General features: G+C 41.8%; 2 protein-coding genes across 5 annotated transcripts in view; both read right to left on the bottom strand.

Annotated features, from left to right (window-relative positions):
- The window catches only part of gfod1 (glucose-fructose oxidoreductase domain containing 1), a 31501-nt gene extending 21121 nt beyond the window's left edge, over nucleotides 1-10380 (bottom strand). The window contains exon 1 of the mRNA XM_046371511.1: nucleotides 9442-10380. Coding sequence (XP_046227467.1) covers nucleotides 9442-9694 — 253 coding nt within the window. The 5' untranslated portion in view covers nucleotides 9695-10380. The remainder of the gene's footprint in view (nucleotides 1-9441) is intronic.
- Nucleotides 10381-15405: 5025 nt separating this feature from the next.
- Nucleotides 15406-23257, bottom strand: part of slc12a7b (solute carrier family 12 member 7b) — a 58996-nt gene continuing 51144 nt past the window's right edge. For 2 of the 4 annotated variants that reach the window (XM_046370813.1, XM_046370816.1), the window contains exons 22-25: nucleotides 21023-21198; nucleotides 20155-20169; nucleotides 18928-19061; nucleotides 15406-18438 (exon numbers count right to left, since the gene is read on the bottom strand). In XM_046370813.1, the coding sequence (XP_046226769.1) occupies nucleotides 18347-18438; nucleotides 18928-19061; nucleotides 20155-20169; nucleotides 21023-21198 (417 nt within the window). In that variant the 3' untranslated portion in view covers nucleotides 15406-18346. Of the gene's footprint in view, nucleotides 18439-18927; nucleotides 19062-20154; nucleotides 20170-21022; nucleotides 21199-22860; nucleotides 22978-23257 lie in introns of all 4 variants that reach the window. The other 2 variants (XM_046370817.1, XM_046370814.1) reach the window with 2 other exon arrangements.

Genomic DNA, 23257 nt, shown 5'->3' on the forward strand with positions numbered 1-23257 from the left:
GACTGCAAAGGATGACTTAAGCTGCAACACAAACCTATGTGTATGAATTCGTTCTCACATCCTACATTAAACGTTTTTGTATTTTTCCTCCTATCCTAGAAAGCATTAATATCCAAGAGAAGAAAAAATCCAAATCTCTGTAGTAACAGTGTCAGAGTCACTCCATCAGAGGTCCTGACAGACAGTACCATCGCCTCCCTGCTCTCAGATGTGCAGCTGCCTCTTGTCCTCTGTCCCTGATGGCCAATTATGAAGCACAGTCAGACCTATTCCTGAACCTGGCACATAAAGGACATCTGAGCGAGCCTATAATGGAACAGCTTCACCTTGGGAATACACAGGATAAGCCGAGGACATTAAACAGAGAGCTAGATACAGCTCGTGACACAGTGTGTGTAAGAGAAGGAAAATACAGCACATGTTGGTAGACACTACTTCATGTGTTTGTGCAAGATGAAAACATTTCTCAAATGATTTCCCAATACCACATGTGATTACGCAGGTATCCTTGTTTTGGCATGCCGCAGTTAGCCCAGTCAGCTACAAACACATGCAGACACAGTATTTTGGGTGTGTTCTAACGGTCTCATCACTGAAGCATTTCAAGGTGGAAAAAACATTAAGTATATAAGTTAATGCAGCTGCAGGTCATAACATGATATGATAGCTGCACTCGCAAAGGACAGAGACAACAATGGTGTAGTAAGAGACTGGATCATTTGGATCAAATAAAAGAAATGACTCACCTGTAAAATATTAGAATAAAGTCCTACCAGTCTTGGGAGGGCTTAGCGCTAACTGAAAATGACTGTTCATCAGTTTTCACTTGAAGGGGCGATTTGCCAAGACATATGCTAGAATGTATAATAGAACTCGATCCATCATCGCTTGACACTGGTTATCAGGAAGTTGACCACCCAATGGTGCCAACAACAAATGCTTGTGTGTGCAATTGCACTCTTATGAATAAAGTGGAACAATATGGCTCAGACAGGGTGAGGTGTGTTTTTCCTCTCCACTCACAGGTGCAAAGGTGGCGAGTATGAGTGTGAGTAGGTGGGATTAACACAGTAATGGTCCTGCTCTGATGGTGATAGTCATGGTTACACATGCTCTTATGAGTTTCACAATGACACAGTATATGGAACAAACCAAGTAATTGTCTCACAGTCTGATTTCTGCATTATACAACACCAAACGGTGGAATGTCTTCTGGGACAATGGTGTCCATCCCTCCACTAAGTGTCCCACAACAGTTCCTGGAAGCTTGTGATTGAACAATGAGTTGGTTAGACGCTTTACACTTTGTTGGGTTTTCCCCTTTCATTTGTCACCCATCTGTCTATTCATATCAGAAGACATAGCTGTCAGAAGCATGATTTAAGTCACCACTGCTAACTAAACGCAGGTTTTCTGTATGAACTACAAGCGCTGTGGAAAAAAATGAGATTGAGACATCTTAGACGACCCCAAAGTTGTAAGACAATTAAGTCAATTCAAGTTACTGTCCTTTGTTGCATTCCATCCTTTTTCTCTCGCTCCATCAAAAAAGGTCAAAAATACGTTTTACAGATTAACCCAAGGACACAAAGCAGCCATTTCTCTACTCAAACTTAATAATGGGGGGGGAGTCCTCATTAAGACTCCAGTTTAATAATACAGAATTATTCTTTACTAAAAGCCTGCTTCCAATGCCATCCTTTTTTTATCAGAAATAATTCCATGTCAAAAGCTTGCCCCCTCTCTTGCCCCTGGATTTAATAATTGAATGTAATTCCTCATTCAAAAGCTGCACCCCAAGGCCACATCCACACAGCAGTTCCTTATGGGTCCATGCAGAAGAAAAGTATCACTTTGAGGGGGCGGAGACAACGAGGTCTTCTACTTTCCCTGTTTTCTTCAGGAATGCTCACTTGTCAGCGCAGCATGTCGGCAGGCTGAAAGAGCCTCCCCCATCCAGCCATTCATCTGACACACAAAGGCAACTTCACAAGAAGACAAGCTTTCTCTCCTGCTATTCTTCCTCACTGATCCTCGTCGTTCCTCTCTCTCTCTCTCTATCGCACGCTCATTCACACACGCGCTCCCAGGCTGTCGTTAGCATACTAATGGACGTGCAGGAGAACATGAATGGGAAAACTCATGGTGAAAAAAAAAACAAAAAACTAAGCGCCGACACTGAGAGAGAAGGCTGGGAATGTCAGTGTACCTCTCTATCTGTGACATTCACTTGGCTGGCTCAGTCTGGAACGGATGTTGATTGGTCTGGACCAAACCTGCTCAGAAACTCAGCTATGACCCAAAGGACCCAGTCCATCAGGCTGGTGAATACAATGGAAGTCACACTGAAAGAAAATGGGAGTTGATTCAACCTTTCTTTCTGGTCTGGAAAGTTTTTTCAAGCCTGGTTACTTGACTTAATTGACTCAACGTATGCAGAGTAAATCATCGTTTATTATTGTTGTAATTGTCGTAGTAAGTAAATATAGCTGACTGAGCACACTTGATTTAAGAAACAGTCTGTGCCTGATCAAACTGAAATTAAAATTGCTAAGAAATCAGTATACTATTTGTGTTTTTATTGATTGTGCACTTTCTTGGTTAATATTACAATGACAAATATAAACAAGGAATATGCAACATCAACTGGCTAGAATTTTCTATTGTCTGGTATCTGTGTGTATTATCACACTGACAGTACATTTTGAGTCTACTATCACTTTAAAAATGTTGAGTAGACTGCCAAAGAGCTCATCAGTGGTCAGAAGTGCAGTTACGTAAGAGCATCAGCGGTGGAAACATGTATTTATGATGATGCCTGCTTGGCCTTTGCAGTCGGAATATAAATAGATCTTTGGCGTTGGGTGGCCCTTCGGAGCAGGTGCCTGAGAGCTCATCACACTGCTGATGAACCAATGCTACCATTCAATGCATGTCAGTAAAAAGGAAACACCTGAAACACGTTAATTATCACTAACACTATAACGCTCTTCTCGATTTATCCATATTTTCTTTTTTTATTTCATTTCTGTCGTTGAGTAACATCTAAAAGGGATCGAATTTGCTGTAAATACTCTGCCTTATAGTTAAGTATCTATTGAGCAGTTGCCTGTCAGTGCGCCAAGGATGATCCTCCCTATGTGGACATGTGACTGTTCTTCACAGGAGGTTTTAATTGTGGTGGAGATAATGCACTGGGTGTCATAACCTCATTTAAAGTTTCCATGATGGCTGTGCTGTCAAGAAAAACTCACACAGTGAAAGCCATGACATTAATCGACCCCAAAGCACTTGACACCTTCATTGTCTTAGCTTCATCTAACTGGCACTCCTTCCATGAAATTGTTTGATTTTATATTTTGAATAAAATAACAAAGTAAGCTGGGAAATATGCGCTTTTGTTACTTGAGGCAACTTAAAGGTACACCGCCTGATGGTGTTCTGGCTATCTGGTAGCATCAAGTTGAGCTTCAAAACACAAACAAGAAGCTGGTAAGGAACTGGGGGGATTACCCAAATTGCTCATCAACATCATCAAAATATCCTTGGAGTGTGATGGGCATTAAATGCTATTCTTAAAAGGCACAGTGTGGTCCAGACGGCAGGGCTGACAAAGTGTCCGGCAGCACAGCTCAGCACCCTTTCCAATACCCGACAGCTTCTATCACTGACACGAGAGAGATTCAGTTTGAGTAGATTTTAAAAAAGGTTTGCAGAAACCTTTCGATATCCTTATGTGTGTGTGTGTGTGCATGTACACACAACCTGCATCTTTGGTCTAGAATCTAGATACCGTATATAGTAAAAATATTGGGACACCTGACCATTACACCTACAGGGACTTTAATGACATTACATTCTAAATACACAGACAGCTTTCCAGCTATAACAGCTTCCACTCTTCTCTGAACGCTTTCGACAACATTTTGTGTTTCTGTGGGAACTGTTGCCCATTCGTGCAGCAGAGCATTTGTGAGGTCAGACACTGATGCCTGGCTAACAATTTCTGTTCCAGTTCATCCCACAGGTGTTGGATGGGGCTGAGGTCAGGACTCTGTGTTCGCCAGTCAAGTTCTTCCACCTCATCCAGCCATGTCTTTATGGACTTTGCTTTGTGCACTGGGGCACAGTCATGCTGGAATAGATAAGGGCCTTCAACAAACTGTTGCCACAAAGTTGGAAGCGCAGCATTGTCCAAAATGTCTTGGTATGCTGAAGCATTAACATTTCCCTTCACTGGAAGTCAGGGACCGAGCCCAATCCCTGAAAAACGGCCCCATAAAGAGATGTGTCTGAATATGTCTGTAAAGTATAGATAAACTGACGCTTCCATATTTCAAAACAAATCAGCTCATTATGAGTAATCAGTCCAAAGATTTTGATGCAGAACGCATGGTTAAATGTAGCTAGGTGGCATCAGTTGTTATTGCAGTGCGTTTTGGTACCTGATCCTATCAACTCCCTTGTGGTTCAAGTCACATTTTTACTTTATGTAATAAAAGAATTTGTTTTATTGCACAATATCATAAATGATGGAACAAAGTGGCAAAGGGGACTTCACACAAACGTCATGTAGTGATGTCAACTACTATAAAAAGACAGACTTCCATGCCTGTTGCTCATCACTGAGGAGCTCTACAGGGCACACAGGGCTAAGCTGAAGGGGTCCTCTCTCACTTCCTCTGCCCAGCGTCAAAACAAAACTGCACAAAGGGACAGAAAGTGCAACTGAAACTTGTGTTGCATTTCACTTCGGCTCTCAGATTCCTTCTCAGCACCTGGCCTACATATGCACAAGCTGCGGCCCCAACAACACACAGCACGAACAACACAATGAAAACTTACCAAAATAAGCACAGCTCTTAAAAAATTATGTTGACAGAAAGAAGCAATTACACACACTCTGGCTAGTTTGAATTCACCAGGCTGTAGCATATTGGAAATGCTAATGTATCCAAATGGATTGGTGACAAAAACAATCCAAAGAAGCTTCAGTCTCCTCAGGTTTAAGAAATCACTCTTTCACAAGCTGGTGGCCAAGAAATGCTTTGGGCTCACGTGAGTTTGAGTCTTTGAAAGCAGAATGGTGTGTGTGTGTTTGTGTGTGTGTGTGTGTGCAGGAGCAGTGTGAGGTTCCCTATGCAGCCGCCGCCTTCTCGACACACTGAGAAAGCCTGAGTGACATCAGATGCCTCAGGAATGCCGCAGTAATAAGAAAGAGAAAGGAGACAAAAAGAAGTGGAAGAAGGGGAAGGAGAGATGCTGCTCCACAAGACCGACCGGTTTGCTGCATTGAGGGGATGAACCTGTGCTGGTAGAACCTGAACGACGCGTGCAGCATCCTGTTGACATACTCCAGTGTTTTTCCATTTTTTACATCTCCCTAAGACCTGACCATTGGTGTTAGCATTTCATTTTGTTTTTACACAACCAGAGTAGTCCTGTCTGTCTTTAGTCACATGATGCAGTGATTCTTACTGACTTTCAAACAACAAATGTTAACGCTCACTTCACACAGTGGCTTTGGTCCAGGGGGCTGTACATGGTGGGGCTCCTCAATAATCCATCCATGATGCTAACAGTTCAACTCCTAGTCACCTTCTAACTGAGGGGGGGGGGGGGGGGGGGTAAAAAACCAGTGGTGGCTAACCAGATTGCCCTTGTGTCAGCAATAATTCTGCCTGGAAGTGTCTCACATGGTGTAGACAGGCCAAATAACACCTCATTTTGATTTAATGATACTAAGTACAATGATTTTACTTTTTTTTTTTAGCTACAACACCAACACATTCCCAATGACAGGAGACAGTTGTATGTCACTTACAAAGTATAACAGACTTCCATGGCAGGAAATACGTTCAGTCTGACCCTTTAGGAAGTACCATTTAAAATTAACAACAGCAAAATGACAAATTTAGAGAGAGAGGGAAAAAAAACACACAAATAAACTACAGTTGAATGTCCGAGTCAAAGTTCACATTCCTCTGTTGAAGAAGTCTGATCATACTTATCAGCTTAACTAAGGCGGTGAACAGTAAGGTAGATTACACAGGCAAATTACTATCAGCTCACACACCCTGACACAAGTGGAAGTTTTACACTCTCATACTGTGAGCAGCTCTGGTCAATGACCAGTCCCTGCTTTGCGTAAGACTTTATTGTTGATGTCATACATTATAGTTATGCAACACAGTGAAATTTGGAAGACATTTAACGGGGGTCATTTTGGGGCAATTTAGGCCGATACAGATGTAAATTCATTTTCTTTCACTACCCATTCACATATTCACAAGCTCAGGAAAAATGTCCCATTTAATCTTCACGGCAAATTGTTATACAATGTTTATCATTTGACGTACACTATATTTAATAAATCAAATATATCAGCAAAACTAGTCAAATTTACATTGACTGTTCCATGAAAGAGTAAACCTGAACCTGGCTGTGTATTTCAACATCTTTGCTCCTGTACTAGTTAGTTGTAAGTCATGTTCAGGTTTTAAAACTGCTGTCATAACCGGTAGTTTATTGGTTATTGCAACAATAAACTTGTAATCCCATTTTGTGTGTTAATATATCCACAGATATATGTGGATATTCCAGCTTGGTCTGTTCATCACCCAGGGTTCAACAGAATTTGCAAACACGGTTTTATGTTCATCCAACAGAAAGCAAACAGGACCGGGCCCAGACTTGGCTGAGTGATGGCGGCTGACGAGGAGAGGTGGGTGGGAAGACACATGCGGCGCTCACACAATGAAAATACGAGGAAACGAGTGGAGAGGAAACAGAAAGAAAGAATGGCCACTGACAAGTAAGCAGCGGCTGGTGTGCAGGTTGAGTCAAGTTCACGGGGGCATGATTAGTAACCCTGGCTCCAGATCAGCTGGCTTGTGCAACTTTCATACAGAACTACATTCGGGCTTCACAGACATTGCCAAATGCATGACTGTAGACAAATGATTTATTTCCTAATCAACAGTAAGGAGACTGTGTTTCCACGTACTCTGTGGTTTAGTGTGTACATGTAAAGGATGTATTGACATTAGTGTAGTCATGCTATAAACAAACAGTGTCTCTTGTACTTCAGGCCTGTCCCACTTGTTAGCTCAGGCTGCCACTCCACAGAATTTACTGAAGCCAACGAGCAAACAGGGCAGCAGTGTGAGAATGAATGGAGCCATAGTGGGGTTATCTTGATGCTGGGATGGCGAGGCAAAAGTTACACCTAAGCATTGGGAGTCACAGGCTGCTTTATGGGCATTTTCTCAACCATGCAAAGACGTGTACACCCTTCAGAAACACACCTGATTACAATTAGACCCTTTGGATTCAAAGTGAACATGCTGACCATGAGGAAAACTTAATCGTAATCGAGGACAATCATAATCATGAGGTCTGCAGACACACCGTGATATTCAGCTAAGGTCAAAAGGAGCTTACTAATAACACTATGAAATTCACATCAGCCAGTCACAGGACCTTCTGCTTGTAAGTCCCTCTGCAGCTCCCACTTCACTCAGACCTCCATTCCTCATGGCTTGTCAGTCCTGTTGCTGTCAGGTTTCCCTGCTCCCCAGGAATGCGAGGAGGGACATGACTTGTTTATAGGCTATGACAGGAAAATGATTTCTAATAACCCCAGTGTGTAGTCAATAGAAAGTAGTAATGACAGGTCTTACCACAACAGGCTTGTTCATGAATGTCACGTGTCAGGCTTGTGCCTGTTCAGACTTAACTATTTTTCTGATATTCAGGTTTGTAGCATTTGATGTTTCATTATAGATGGCCTTTCACTAAGACTGCAAAATGAATTCTGGTGTAAAAGGATGATAAAGTTGTATTATATTGTATGTTATGGTATCTTTTCATGTTGAATTGTGCTATGTTGTGCTATTCCACATTGCGGTGTATTGTATCGTACCATATCCTGTCGCTGTCGTATCCCATCATGTCATATTGTACCATATCCCGTCGTATCATATCGTATCGTATCCTGTCATGTCGTATTGTAACCTGTCATATCATATTGTATCATATGCCATATTGTATCGTATCCCATCGTATCATATCGTATCGTATCCTGTCGTGTCGTATCATATCATATCACATCCCATCGTATCATTTTGTACCGTATCCCGCCATATCATATCCTAACGTGTCGTGTCGTATTGTAACCTGTCATATCATATCGTATCATATCCCATATTGTATCATATTGTACCATATACCGTTGTATCATATCGTATTGTATCCTGTCATGTTGTATCGTATCGTGTCATATCATATAGCATCGTATCCTGTTGTATCGTAAATAGTTTCTTGGTTGGTCAATCCTATCAAGCTATTTAAAGATGCCACCTTGGGTTCTGGGAAATAGTTTTGTGTATATGTGATTAATTGCAAAAATTGTCAGATTAGTCAATAATGAAAACCATCACTACTTGCAACCCAGCTGTCCTCGCACTGCAGACTGCTTTGTAGCTAAGATCCAGTGTATGTGTTATGAGCCAGATCCTGCATGGAGGCCAAACATCTTTGGACCCATTTGTTTTTCAGTCACAAACCTGACCTACTAGAGCTTGCTGCCAGCTGAGCACTGCTGGGGTAAATGAAGCCTGTGTGGAGTAAAGCTCAGTGGTCCCTGCAACCATTCTTTCACAGTAGCTCCACAGCTCCCAAATGTGATCTCCAAAATAAGCTCCTTGCTCCAGATTTAAACTAGAACGACTTCCTTTGTGTGCCTCTCTTTTCCTGCATTCAGGCCTCTTCTTTTTGGCTCCGGTGACTGTCAGTTTCACTAACACAGGCTAAGTCTAGTGTTTAACCAAAGACTTTGTTTTAGAGGGAGTCCCCCAATACTGATTTAACCCACGTGCAGTATCGCCGTGGGTTTGTTTCCTTAGGGACAATACTGAAGACAACCAGGCCTCTACTAAAACATCACCACCACCATAACCACAGCACAGTGCATAAACTGTAGCTTTACATGGACATGAAGGACAAAAGGTCAAATTTATATTCTGCATTCATGGAGTCAAGTTCAAATTTCCCTCTACTGCACCTGAAGACAAGTCCAGGGGCCTTGCTCAAAAGCACAAAAGCCACAATCCCGACTGCTGGCCAGCAGTAGCCTCACATAAGCCAAGAGGGCAGCTTCATCAACAAAGGAGTGTATGCAAACCAGAAAGACATTGTGTGTGTGTGTGTGTGTGTGATGCTCACGGCACCAGTCTGCTTTCCTCCACAACCACACCTAACTCAACTCCAACCTCTCTTAACCCAGGTCTGTTCCATTGCGGGATAACACAGCCACAAAGTTGACATATGAAGGTGTCAGTGGCCGGGTGGCCCCCCACCACCACCACCAGCCCACACCTCACCAGGCCCGCAGCATCCATCCCGCCCAGGAGCAGCAGCAGCAGCAGCAGCAGGACTCACCCAGTGTTTTGACAGCGATCTGCCTCGTCAGGGGCGGCGGCAGGTTGATGCAGACCAGATCCACATCCTGATGCAGCAGCACGTCGTCGATCCGGTTGGTGTAAAACGGTACGTTCATCTCCTTGGCCAGCTCCTCCGCCTCCTCCTGCGTCCGGCCCCACAGCGCTTTGACGGCGAAGCCCTCATTCTTCAGCAGCGGGATGATAACCCTGGTGGTCAGGCTGGTGCCGAACACGCCGACCCCTGGAAGCATGGCTCGGGTTAATTTGTCCGATCTCTCTGTTTTCAGTTTGTTTTTACAGCTCCGGGTGAAGCCAGACCTCCTGCTGCTGCAGCAGGCGGCAGCGGCGGCGGGTGAACGGGGAGGGAAGCGGCGGCTGTGGCCGTCAGGTTGGCCATCCACCTGCAGTCAAACACCCGCTGCGCTGCATTTTGCCGTCGCTACGGCTCTGCGGTCGGGCATGTAGTGTCGCTGTCCTCACGAAAAATACGTCAAAAACAGAACAAAACCCGAGCAAGGCTTCCTCGGCGTTAAAAAGAACAATTTAAATGCACCATTCCGGTCTTCACCTCGTTCCCCGCCTGACAGCGAGCAGCGCACTGACTGCGCCAAGCACTGAAGGGCATGTCACTCCTTCTTAGGTACGTTGCTGCTTTTCCAGCTGGAGCCTCCCTTCACATACGGCGAGACGGAACAAACGAGAGGCAGTAAGGCGCTTCAACTGACGGCACGCTGACAGAAACACCGCCGTTCTCTCCTGCCTTCTCCTTCTCCGGAGGATCCCGCGGCGGCAGCAGCTCCAGCAGCAGCTCTATTATGCTGAAGGCAGCTATGATGTTGCAGCTCAGACCTGCGCAGTCAAGTCAGAGACAGTGAACCGGAAACTGGTTGAGGATTTTCAAAATGAAAGCTTTGTTGGGAAGCATAATATTTGTGGCACAATTGTAGCCTATGTGTGGAATATCATCAATAAATAAAGAAATAAATGAAAAGTTCACAAAACTTTATCAGTGTAAAAATACAGTATCAAGGAATACACAGTTTTTATTTCCTTTTCTTTCTTTTAGTTACATACCAAAATTGCACAAGTAAAGTAATCTTTGAATGAGCGACCATTTCTACAGTCAGGTAATGAAGCAGAAAATGCACTTGATTTGTGTGTCAATTATCATAATGGTCCTGCTGATCATTATGAGAAGACAGTTTAGAGTCGAGACCTCAAATTAGTCATTTTACGACTACAGAGAGAAGATGATATCTCTTAATGTTGACATCTCTTATGTCTGTAATTAGTATCATTATTATTTGTGTATTTATTTACTGAAACAAAGTCATTTTCTAACTCAGTACTATTCAGTGATCCTCTTGGCCTTACAAACACTGTCAGCGAGTCTTCAGTTCTGAATTCTGCATCAGGGACAATAGACCCTGTTATATTTGGTGATAAATCCAGTTATTCTACTTGTTACACACGTGATGTTTTTATTTTAATGGAAATCTTGGACTCTTGGAAAATAATTTCCTGTCCTTTTTTCTCTGATTTTGTGTCACTTGACGCAGCTCTCCTCCCCGGTTTAACCCTTCCGCTCCTGGACAGAATCAGGGCAGCTGAGTCCACTGAGGGGATTGTGCTGCACGGTGGAGTTACTGTAAAATGTTAAAAAAATTGTGATCATGTCACTGGTCTGTTAACATCATCATTCAAATTTCATTATATCTCATTATAATATTTCTATGATGTGCCAGGTGAGTTCTACCTGCTGTATTTTATATCATCCTTGTGTCATCATCTAGGTATCATCTGTAATAATCACATCTGTCTCTGTATTCTTTTTTGGAAGTTCAAGAAAAGAATTATCTTCTACCTACCATGCATTTATTATTAGTTATCACACTGGTGGCTCTTCATGTCCTGGTTGTGGCGGGTTAGCTGTGTAACACACATCTTAGGCTTTCACTTGAGTCTACGAACACTGCACCAAGCTCTGTTGTCCAGTTTATCCTCACTCAGCTGCGCAGAGAACCGAAGCCCTGACCCCCACAGTACACGCTCCATAGAACCACATAACACACACTGACAGGATGCAACAAGACAGAAGCTGTCAGCGGGAAAGACGTCATCTCTTAAGGTTTAAGATATCATAGAGTTGAGTTACTTTGTATTATGCAGCAGGGATCGGAAGCCTTTGAAGTGAGGAGAGGATTTGAATATCATCATGGCAGAATCCGTTGTGTGCTTGCACACATCATCTTCCTCTGGGTTCAGTGGAGCAGACACCACACACGCTGTGGCCTCCGTCTGGATTTCGTTTCTTACCTACCTTAAGTTGCGTTGATATAATTTTCTTTGCTGTGACGTCGAGCTTCACCGTGCAAAAGTCATGAGTTTTATGCAGTTTTATGAACAACCTCATTTAAATACTCAGGTTGTATTAATTTCAAGAAAGTTCAGCATTCTAGTTTTCATTTTCAGACCACTTCAGAATTTTGAAACCTAAATTTGCTTTGAGTCCTGGTTAAATTAAGTTCTTTTAAAACATAATGTATTAGCTGACATGCTTCCATTTGATGTATTTTGGGTGATTGAAGTGCTGGACTTTGACGAGAAAGAAGCATGTATGGGAAAAGTTGTTTTGAATTTTGATCCGTCTGACATTAAAGGCGTGTGATGTTAAATAGGTGTAGTTTTTTTTTTCTTTTCATGGCTGTCTCTTGACATAATGATTAACATAATGGTTTATTCACTTTTTCTTTTTTATTTTCTCCTTTTTTTTCCCAGTGGTACATGAAACTCATCTAACTGCATCCCTCTCCCTAACCCAAAACATCTGAATGACCCGACTGGCAGGACCTTTGCTGACCAACAGCTGATGGGATTAGACAACAACATGCAATGGATGGAAAAAGCTGAACGTCATAGCTGAATCAATATGAATGTGAGCATAAAATATTACACCGAAGTGCACGGCCCACAGCGGTAGAGAATCAATGAGAACATTTCTTTGTGCCTCAGGCCAACGCACACGTTTGTACAGTTTCGATACATAGCAGGCGGTGCTGTCTCAGGCCTCTCCTATCGATTTGGTCAACAATGCACAGAGCAAACAGAAGACAGACAGACAGATAGACAGACAGTACTTTGAACTGACAGGTTGTACAGGAAGTGGTGAAAGGCAAGAGAGGTCAAAGGTCAGTGATGGATAAAGCTCGAGGGTGTGCTCGTGAAAGAATTTTTGGAAGAATGTCTGAATGTCTGTGTGTGTGTGTGTGTGTGTGTACATGTGCTAAAATCAAAGAAAACAGCAGCTGAAGCCTTTCTGAATACTGGGTTACTTTGTGACCGGATTCAGGTCCAGGACATTGTTGCTATCACACCTAACTTTCAATGCCTAACTCCTTAAAGAGGAATTTAAGCCTGGACCCTATATTTACATATTTTGGTGTGCAAATGATCAATACATACCAACAGTTTTGGAAGTGGTCCAGTAGATCACTCTGGCTGGCAGGCACAACTCCCACAGTCGAAGTTAGGCCGACTAAAAGTGCTTCTTTCACTGCTCACAGGCTGATTTCGTTCCTCTAATCATGTGATAACATTGCAGGATTTTGTTAAAGAGTAAAAATCATTTTCTTTTACACAGAAACACAAGCCTCACTCTAGGTGAAGTCTGTGAAGCTCTGACAGGATTACATTACAACCATTGCAGCAGTGTTGCAGCTGCCGGCTGAGGTGACTTACCGGACCAAATCCGAAACTTCTGGTAAGTAATGAATCATTTACATATCAAAATATGTCAATATATGAGCCAGTTTTAAAAACACCAGAATTCTCCTTTAAGTTACAGCTATGCAGGTTATAATGAGCTCAGGGGTAACTGTTAGCCTTTAGAAGAAGTCACTTGTTTTAGTCTGCACAATACAGAATGAGGGGTGACAATAAGGCAAAGTGTACAGACTGACAGAGCTGAGCTAAAACATGAAGAGCATCATGTTCTGACACAGTCTCTGCTTTGCTCGCCCTCTTTTTCTCTGTCATAGTCACGCTCTGATTGGATCAGATGTTGATATGGTTTGTTTGTGTGAGACAGAGCATGTGACCAGTCGGGGTCAGGCCTGTTGGTGCTGGATTGCTGATTGTCCGGTTAGACGGGAGGGGAGGTGCTGATGGGGCAGGAGGAGGCTAACATCTCCCACAGCAGAGAGGCTGATAACAGGCTGCTGAAGGACCAGTACAGACCAATAAATGTATCAGGAAGTCTAAATGCATCTGATCCTCCTCTGGAGGTCATATGATAGAAATATGTGCCCATGCTTGATTTGGCTCAGAGATAAATTTCTCTGTGAGTGTCTACTGTGGAGCTGCAGCATGAAGCCAATTTCAATGACAGTCAATGCTGCCCTCTAGTGGAGATATGCTGTTTCACCAATGTGACTGCCGGTTTGCACTTTCACTGCTGTGCACAGTGTAATGAAAGATTGAGTTTGTTTTATTTAAAAGGAGTTAAAATCTGCAAACCAGTAACATTGTAATGAGGATGCAGTGTTTCTGCTTCAATCTTCTTGTGACATCTCATCAAAGGCTACGCGTTGTGCTTTGTCCTTTTCAGATTATTAATAATTTTAGATGTGAAACATAGTAAAACTACAACAAAGAAGCAAAGATTACAAAAAATGAAATTAGGCTACATGAAAATAATTTTGAGTATTAGAATTAAGGTTTTGCTAAATCATCTTGATCAGATGACTAATCTAATTAGGGTTTTCCAGAAATGTGGTGGTCACGATTTATTTAATTTAAAATAAATTTATGAGGAATTGATTCAAAGATTGGGGCAGAATTAATCTCCTGTGGGGCCAAAACGAGTGCGAGACCGACAAAACCAGCCAGTTTTACTACAGTGGAATACTTCCAACCCCAGGTTTGCATACTGCTAGTATGCATATTTGTTTATACACAAATTTATGTGCAGCATGTAAGAATGATATGAACTGAAATGCTTATTATTATTTACAGTATATTTATATAGCACTGATACAAGACAGGGCTTCAAGAACCACCACTCGAGGTTCCTGAGGTTCTGGGATCCTGGCAGATGAGTGGTTGATCATTATTTTTTATTATATACTAAACCACACAGGCACACACACACACACACACACACACACACACCCACATATCATAGAAACAAGTATGTCAACTACAAAAGAAAAAAATAATTAATTAACAAGGATAAATACAGAAGAGAATTTAAAAAAGAATTATTAATGATAAAAAATACCATCTAAAGCACTTTCAGCCACAGTGTCAGTGTCCATCTATGATTCCCATATCGTTCCATCACTTTGGCTAAGACTGAAATAAGAAATTGGTTGCCATGAAATTTTATTACAATAATATAAAATTATTACGATGAATCTTAATTGGTGGTGGCTGGCTTTTCTTCTACGTTCTGATTTTCATTTGTTCAGTAACCTACAAAACTGGCGACAGCTTCGGTTGTACTTTGTGTTTAGTCACTTAGCAAATGTTAACATGCTAACGCGCTAAACTAAGATGGCGACCATGAGAAACATGTGTGGTGACCATCAACATGCTGACATTTTAATATTTAACTCAAAGTACAATTGTGTCTAAGTAGTTTTAACATTTAGCTCAAAGCATGTCGAGGTAGTTTCAGCATTCTGCTAAAAGCACCACTAAGGACTTTTAGCAATTAGCTCAAAGCACTGCTGTATATAAATAATACACTGCTGCCTACGGACTCCGAGTTGCTAGAATGACAGTAGCTTAAGTAAAACCAGATTTTTCTTAAGCCATGTCTTGTCTCTTCTTTGTGTCATCAGCCACAAGTTATTCTAAGCCATTTGGGTTTAGTGGAATAGGACTTTGGATGAATACCAAAAAGAAAACATATTCCTTTATACCTATAAGTGAATCATGAATCAGGGCACAGACAGACAGGTTTAGGTTTATTTCAGCACTTTTAATAATTACTCAGAGAGGCACAAATACAATTTACAGGGCTACCTTCCTCTATGTGTGTGCCCACAATTATTGACTTCCTGTTCCAGCCTGTGAGGCCTGCCAGCTGAACCAGACAACAGCAGAAAGACAAACAGCGTCATCTCACAACAGTATGCACTGGAACACACACACACACACACACACACACACACAGTTCTGCTGGTGCTCTCACATAGCAGAGGTTTTATTTCTGTAACAAATCCATATGTAACATCGGTTTCAAAAGAGAGATGCGATTGAACACGTTTTCATTTCTGCAGCCGAGCCTCAGTGACACCTTGAGGTAGATAACATTCTCCAGTCACCTCAAACCTTAGAGCTGTCAAACACACACACTACTGACAATCCTATTTACCTCCAGAAACTTCATCTTTTTTTATTTTTTTATTTTTTTTATTTACCACCTTCTTTTCAAGGTTTCATGTTTTTCGATGTTTTCTTTCTGCTACCGCTATTCAGCTCAGCGATCAGATTAAAAACAAAGAAACTTCTTTAACAATTTACAACTTAATATGTTTCAACCCTCTTAAAACAAGACAATGTTATGTTTATTTATACAGAATTATGTTTTACCTTTGGAGGCTAAAATATAAAACCGAACAAAGAAACTGAAATATGAAACTGATATAGTGAAAGAGTTATTTAAAGCATTCATTTGTACCCTGGTTGCTTCACTTAATACTTTCAGTCCAGGGTGCTGCTGTATCCCGAGGTGTTTTCAGTGTCTTGTGCATATTGTGTTTCTGATGGGTTGGAACAGTACACAAAAACTTGACAAGTGCTGCAGCCTTCACACTTACCACCTCTCTCTGCCTCCTTCCATAATAATCACACAGAAAATTAACACTTAAAGTAACAGAAGATCAGTTATAATGTAACAAACACTACAGAGACCAGAGCTATATAGTAACACAGGCGCACATCAACAACTGAACAAAACACAACAAAACACGGATGCTGCATGACCGACTGTCAGAAGTTCTCATCCCCCTGCGAAGAACTGCGGGGAAATACGGACTTTCTGCTTTACAAAATACTGCACAGCTAAATTTGAAAAGAAACTGTGGAGGTACACACAAGTAAGGGTTGAATGTGTTTTCCTTCTGACACCAAACTCATTCATTTCGCAGCATTTAGGCCATGTTAGATGGTTTCAAATGCCCAGGAAAATGCACTGTTAGTTTTATTTGCTCATTTAACCATATGAAGAATTCGAAAAAGAATTCTGGCAGGGATGAGGAGCTCTATTATTGAAAAACATATTTGTTTTTAGGGTTTCCAAAGATCAAAGATAGTCAGTGTAGAAGAAAGTAGCTACATTATGGCCAGGTTCTATGATGCACTAATAATACTTCCACAGTTTCTTTTGTAGACATTTTGGCACATTTCTCCTACATATGTTCATAACAAGTCATCTACTCAGTCTGGGACTCAAATCCTACAGAGTTTATGCTTGGTAAAATATTAAAAAAAAAACAACAACAACAGTGACACATGAGTATTAAACAGTATGGATTTACTTGCTGTCTATATGATGAGCTGATTCATCAGTTTCTCGCTCCACTTACGTTAGGAGAATGTAGTGGTGGACTGAGCAACAGGAAGTGTTACTGTATGTGTTTGAACCGGGTGAACTACGTGTTGAATTAAGTGCTGAAAGATCGGTAGTGCAAAGTCAACAGTGCAGTAACTACGTCCGCATGGGAAGAATTTACACTAACTCGTGTACCATTTGTGCCGTCACATTTTCAACTGGAGTTAAATGCCAACAATATCGAAGGCCAATAAAAGATTTAATTAGCCAATCTAATATTTCCTTAACCTACTGCATGCTGTCAAACAGCCATTGGATAAAAAAAGTATAATTAGTCCGACTGAGCACTACTTCAGACACCACAAATATGTATACATGTGCATTTAATAGGTCATTTTATAAAGCTTACGAAGGGTAACAAGGATATGAACTATATGGCTATTTTCCCTATTAAAACAAGAGCGCTCTTTGTATCAGTACCAGATATCTGAAATTTTCCCGCCCAAATGAAGGAAGGTGATCCAGTATCTGGTGAACATTCAACATCCTTCCGGCCAGCGACGAGGCCGACAACCACAGAGCACTACAACTACAAATGCTGCTTTCAGCTATAGATAGGATGTTTTAGCAGCTTCTAAGCTCACTGTCTGACCTCTCTTCACACTGAAAAGTTGCTTAAAAAGGTGCTTTAAATGAAAACACTGAGTAGCAATGGTGATGCAGACCACACACATCACCAAACGGTACTTGATATTGAAAATAAAGAATTAGTGACCTTTCTGCGCTGAGTTCAAAGCCATTCTGTGACGTTTTCCCTCCCCGCGCTTCTTTTTTCTAAGGTACAAGTGAACATCCCTGCACCTCCCAGGATCGAGCACACCAGACAAACGCGAAAGACTAAGCGGTTCGTATCAATAGCACACGTTCGCTCCTTTGCTTATCGTTACACAGTGAGCGCCAGTAACTCAACAACATCAACAACACAAAGGGGTAAGAGTATGAAAACGTAAGAGAACATAACAATCATTCCAGAGTTAAATGAACAATATAAAGTGTCTCTATGCTCTATCTTCCAATGTGCAGGGGTACTGTGGCCCAGCGTGGACACACACTGTGCCTGTACTCTCAGCCAGTCACCTGACTCAACCCTAACTGTTTTCCTTCATCTCAAGGGACCTTCAGGCGTCTGTCAATCACAAGTGGTCCCGCCTTCCAACAACCCCCGCCCCCTTCATAAAAACCAAATTAGGCTTCTTCTTCGAAAATGCCCGGTGACCGGTATCCGTGGCAACAGCCAATGCGTGCAGGGTGGGGCATTAGAGGTTTTTTTTTTTGTTTTTTGTTTTTAAGAGTAGATGGTGATGACTTCACGGCCACCTCCTCGCACCAGGAGGACCCGGTTCAGACCCTCCAGGAGAACCTCCAGGAACTCCATGTCTTAGAAGACAGCAGTTAAGGTAGAAAACATACTTGATGTCCTTCCAGTCCACCCTCATTTCTGCTGTGGCATCACAATGAGCATTCACTACACTACACATAAAAATGAATTAGAATGGTAGTAACTGAACATGCAATAACGGTTTCTTAATTTTATTTTTCATTTTTAGTTATTCGTTTAATATTTGGGCTACTTAGAAACAGGTTGAGAACGCAACACTGATTATTAACTAAGAGTTCTTTGCCTGCATCAAGCAGAAACAGAGCAATATGATTTAAATGAAGTTTGTGTCCAGCATTTTAGCTCCGTCTCAGTCTCCAACTACTCCTGAGAGAAACAGTGAAGTTTCATCCGGACAATCGAACAATATGATGAAACTCAGTGTGAAGCTCACTGTAGGGTCATCACTGCAAGATGCCGCTTTCACATTGTTTTCACATTATAGAAATCATCTCAGAAAATATGGATTATACCTGCTTTAAGGATACAGTTTTCGTCTCCTCCTCTGTTCTTGGGCGGTCCGGGCATGTTGAGCAGAACCAGGTGAGCTCCCTGCGACTTGTTGACCACCACCTCGTTCAGCTTGACAGCTGTGTGCATGCGACGAACGTTTGACTGGTTCCTGATTTGAAGAAGGTCACGGTTACCAATAACAGCACTGAAGAAAAACCTTAATAAACAGCCTAAACGCTACACCTCCTTAGAGTTATGATATTAGCTTCTTTCTAAGAGTTCTTAGAAAGAAAAAAAACAAGGAAATGGCCTATTGTAACATTATGGCAACACTACTGGGTAAAACAGGAGCTTCTCTAAATTCTCTAAGTAAATAAAACCTGGATTTATACAGTATAGCCAGAAAACTCACTGAGAACAAGCTCTCTTTTTCAGGAGTCTGAAAATGATGGAAAACTAAAAGCAACAGCTCGTTTTTTCTGACTTTCTTATGAATTAGAACATTACTAAAACACACTGTACTTCTGGAGAGAACACCTTCACCAGTATAACACCAGATCATTACATTAATAACATTTTGTCAAGGAGAAAAGATGCATTTCAGTAAAAGCATTCTGTATGTTAGCCTCAAACACAAACAAGAAAACAAAGCACGGTTAAGGGACCGAAGAGACAAAGAGACAACATTTTAAGACAAAATGGACACATCACATCCTGAACATTATTTTTTAATAGCCAATTGTGCGTGTGGTGATCTTTCATACCAACTGTATCTGTTATATGAACAGTTACAACTGACAAAAAAACAGCATGTCTTTAAATGTTGTCTCTTCATAATCACCTTCAATCAGAGTTAAAAGCACATGATGTCAGTCTGCCAGAAGTCAAATTACATTCAAGAGAAAAACAAGACCATTTGACAAAATTCTGCTTTCCGTTCTACTGAAAAAGAAAAGCATTTGTATTCCGAAGACCAAATGAAGAGATTTTTTTTTTTTTTTGTATTTACTAATCGTTAAAACGTAACTGGAAAGCACAAGTTTGCTCATGCATACACATAATGTCATTAACTTTACATGCAAATTAAATCGACGGAGCAAATTCAATTTAACAACAAACATACTGAAATCCATGCACATTAGTACACACAAACAAAAGGACACAGAGGTACAAGCACATGAGCTGGAGGACACTGAACAAAGCCACAGTCACCACAGCAGCAGTGCACACATATGGCCTAGAGCAAAGAGAATGCAACTTACAGACTCTCCCACTCTCTAGAAGGAGGAAAATGGGACAGAACAACAGAAACAGGCTTAGATGCTTCCTACATCAGCTCTCTCCACCACACTGCATGCTTCCAACTGTCCCAAACGGCTCGTCGTGACACCCAAAAGGTGAGCCGCGTTAAACCCCACAAAGCGACACGGGGCCGTTCGATGTGTATGGTGAGGCTTCGTGAGCGAGCAGCCTCCATTTCTTCCTGTCCTGTGAGACTTCACTGTGTGTTTACCAAAAAACACTCATCGGAATTGCAGTCATTATAAGCCAGTATAAGTGGACTGGGACACACACCGATCATACGGACAGTATGGGATGTGTTAGTCTGAACGCGTCTGCGTGGTGTGGCCATGCACTAAGACTGAAATTGGCTGGAAGTGTACACACATGCGCACACACACCAAATGCAGCCTGAATGCACACACGCCATGCAGACAGATGTCCCATTTCACTCATCAGTCTCTTTACTACTACTACTGCTCCTGCTACTGCATCTACACATGCTGTCCTCCTGCACTGAGGCTTTGGCACCATCATGAAGTATTGTCTCTACTGTATGTGCTGTGTTCATTCTTCAGGTCATTCATGTATTGTATTTGACATTTAAAACTTTAAAACTTGAGAAAAGCAATTCAAAATGGTGCAAACGTCTCTCACAAGGCACATGCAACAATATCAGGTCAATACCAACACTTCTACAGTTTATATGTGTCAGTAGCATATACAATAGCCTTGACTCTCCTCTAATTGTGGAAATGGACCTTAAGGTTACAGATCTGCAGGAAAAACCTTCATTCTTTTTAGCTTTTAAGATTAAAATATACAGAGAGTGTATTCAAACACACTTACGGTTTCATGTTAAACAGGTCGCGCACCGCCACGTTGGCGTTGCACTCGCGGTTACGATTACGCTCTGTGAAGAGCTTGTCCTTAGTCCAGGTCATATGAACCCGCTCGGGCCCACTTTCAACCTTGTCATTTATCGTGGCGTGAGACGCTGTGTTTCTGTCATGGATGAGCTGGGCCTGGAGAGGAGGGAGAGAGAAAAAAAATGAGGAGGAAATCGAATATATATATAATATCGAATATAGGGGATGTTTCAACGGAGAGGAATGAACGATTAGAGGATGGTGGGGAGGAGTCCAATACGAGGTAAAAAAAAATGCCATTATTGGGGAGAAATAGTAAGGGAAAAAAAATGTAATGTGTAAAAACATAAACTGGCCAGTGAGCAAGCACCATGAAAGATGAATGCTGGGGCCAAACCATGCTAGAGAATAATGGGGATAATACAACACAAACACAGATAAAAGAGAAAATATACAGGTGTTATTAGCAGTAAGGAAACACAACATTTATGGGTCACAGGTATGGAAAATGAACCAGACTGGGAAGGTATAGTATGATCTCATTTTAGGGCTCATATTGCATACAGGGACTCAAAAGACAAATATAATAACAGGTCTGTAAGCCGATGATGCAGGGACAGTGGAGGACAGCACAGCACAGCAGGACAGGGTTAATATCATCTGGTCTCACTACATTTGACAACAGCTTACTTCACTTTTCCTCTTGTGTCTGTGCTACAGAGTACAATGCTGTTACATAACAGCTTGTGACAAAGGATAATATAAATATCAGTTTATTATCATCTCCCATCATGAAGATATGGATAATGGTCTGCTGTGTTAACTGGTACCACTTGATATTTGATAATATATCTTCATAAAGCATAACTTAGGGGCTTGATTAAAATGTTCAATTTCAAATGTGTTAAGCTAAAATGAACAAAGAGAGTCCAGTATTGTCATGTCAGAATAGTGAGTACAAACCAATCCTGAGTGAAAAGTACTTGTAAACTATTCCTGACATTTGCAGCTTGGATAGTAGCCCCGTGAGGCCGTAGTGCTCATTTAACAGCAGGAAAGAAAAGTTGGACGAATGGAAAACGGTCGCTCGCTCAGTCGGATTTTGTGAGACAATACCGTCCATTCTTACATTTGTCAGGGAGGTGGGGATGAGGGGGGATCACGGATGCAATGGGAGATCAGGTAGGGGTTTCAGGGTGCAACTGGCTGGTATTCACAAAGCAGCTCTCGATGACAGCGATATACAGTAAGCAGCACTACTGCTGGGCCGGTCTGGACTTGTGGTTAAATTGTTAGATGTAAGAGACGGATGCTATCTATAATCACCTTTACAATGCTATAATAACTGGCTGTTTGTCCTGGGATGACTAGGACTTCACACAGACGTCAGCCCTGATGCGACATACTAACTCATCTAAGTACCCCGCACTAGTACCGCAACATAATATGAACACAGTATATATGTATGTATGTATATATACTGTATATATGGATAACCCCAAGTGAGACTATTACTACTCCTCCATCCTTCCTCCCTCTCTGTGTATTTATACTGTATAGGCACCACAGTCTGATGTCTGCACTAGAGAAAAATGCTATCAAAATGTCAGATTGATCACTCGCCCATCTATTTCTGACATCTGGTAAGTACGGACTAAAATCTGATGTTGTGGCTCCAGATTTTAAACCATGATGATGATCACAATAGTCACTAACACAGCCAAGTATCAAGCGACAACTGTATCCAAAGATCCAGCTTTGTGAAGACAGGCCTGCGAGTCTAACATTGGGGGACACTGGGTTGACAAAATCGGCTACCTCGTCCTCCTGAGCGTCCTCCATCAGTGAGGACTGTCGGCTGAGGTTCGTGCTCTTGGCAGCGCCCTGGTTCTTCCTCCGGATCGAGCTACGCGATTCGTCAGTGATACTCTGAATCTGAGTAATGTGGCGTGGCCCAGAGAAGTGATGGCAGATGAACAAGAAAAGGGCCGATTGTCATATCATGCAGTGGTAGGCCGGATTGGACTATAATACTGTTTGGATTTAATTACAGGGTCTGTTATTTGTGGGAACAACCTAAAGAGCTCGTTTTACCTTCTGTATAATGTGACCTGTGTCATTGTAATTAGAAGGGTTTCAGTGATAGCACTAGCACACTAACAGGAAGGGCAATGAATGCCATTCAGTGATAATAAATAAAAATGTGTATGAGCTG

Source organism: Scatophagus argus, chromosome 18 (assembly GCF_020382885.2).
Source record: "Scatophagus argus isolate fScaArg1 chromosome 18, fScaArg1.pri, whole genome shotgun sequence".
Lineage (NCBI taxonomy): Eukaryota > Metazoa > Chordata > Actinopteri > Scatophagidae > Scatophagus > Scatophagus argus.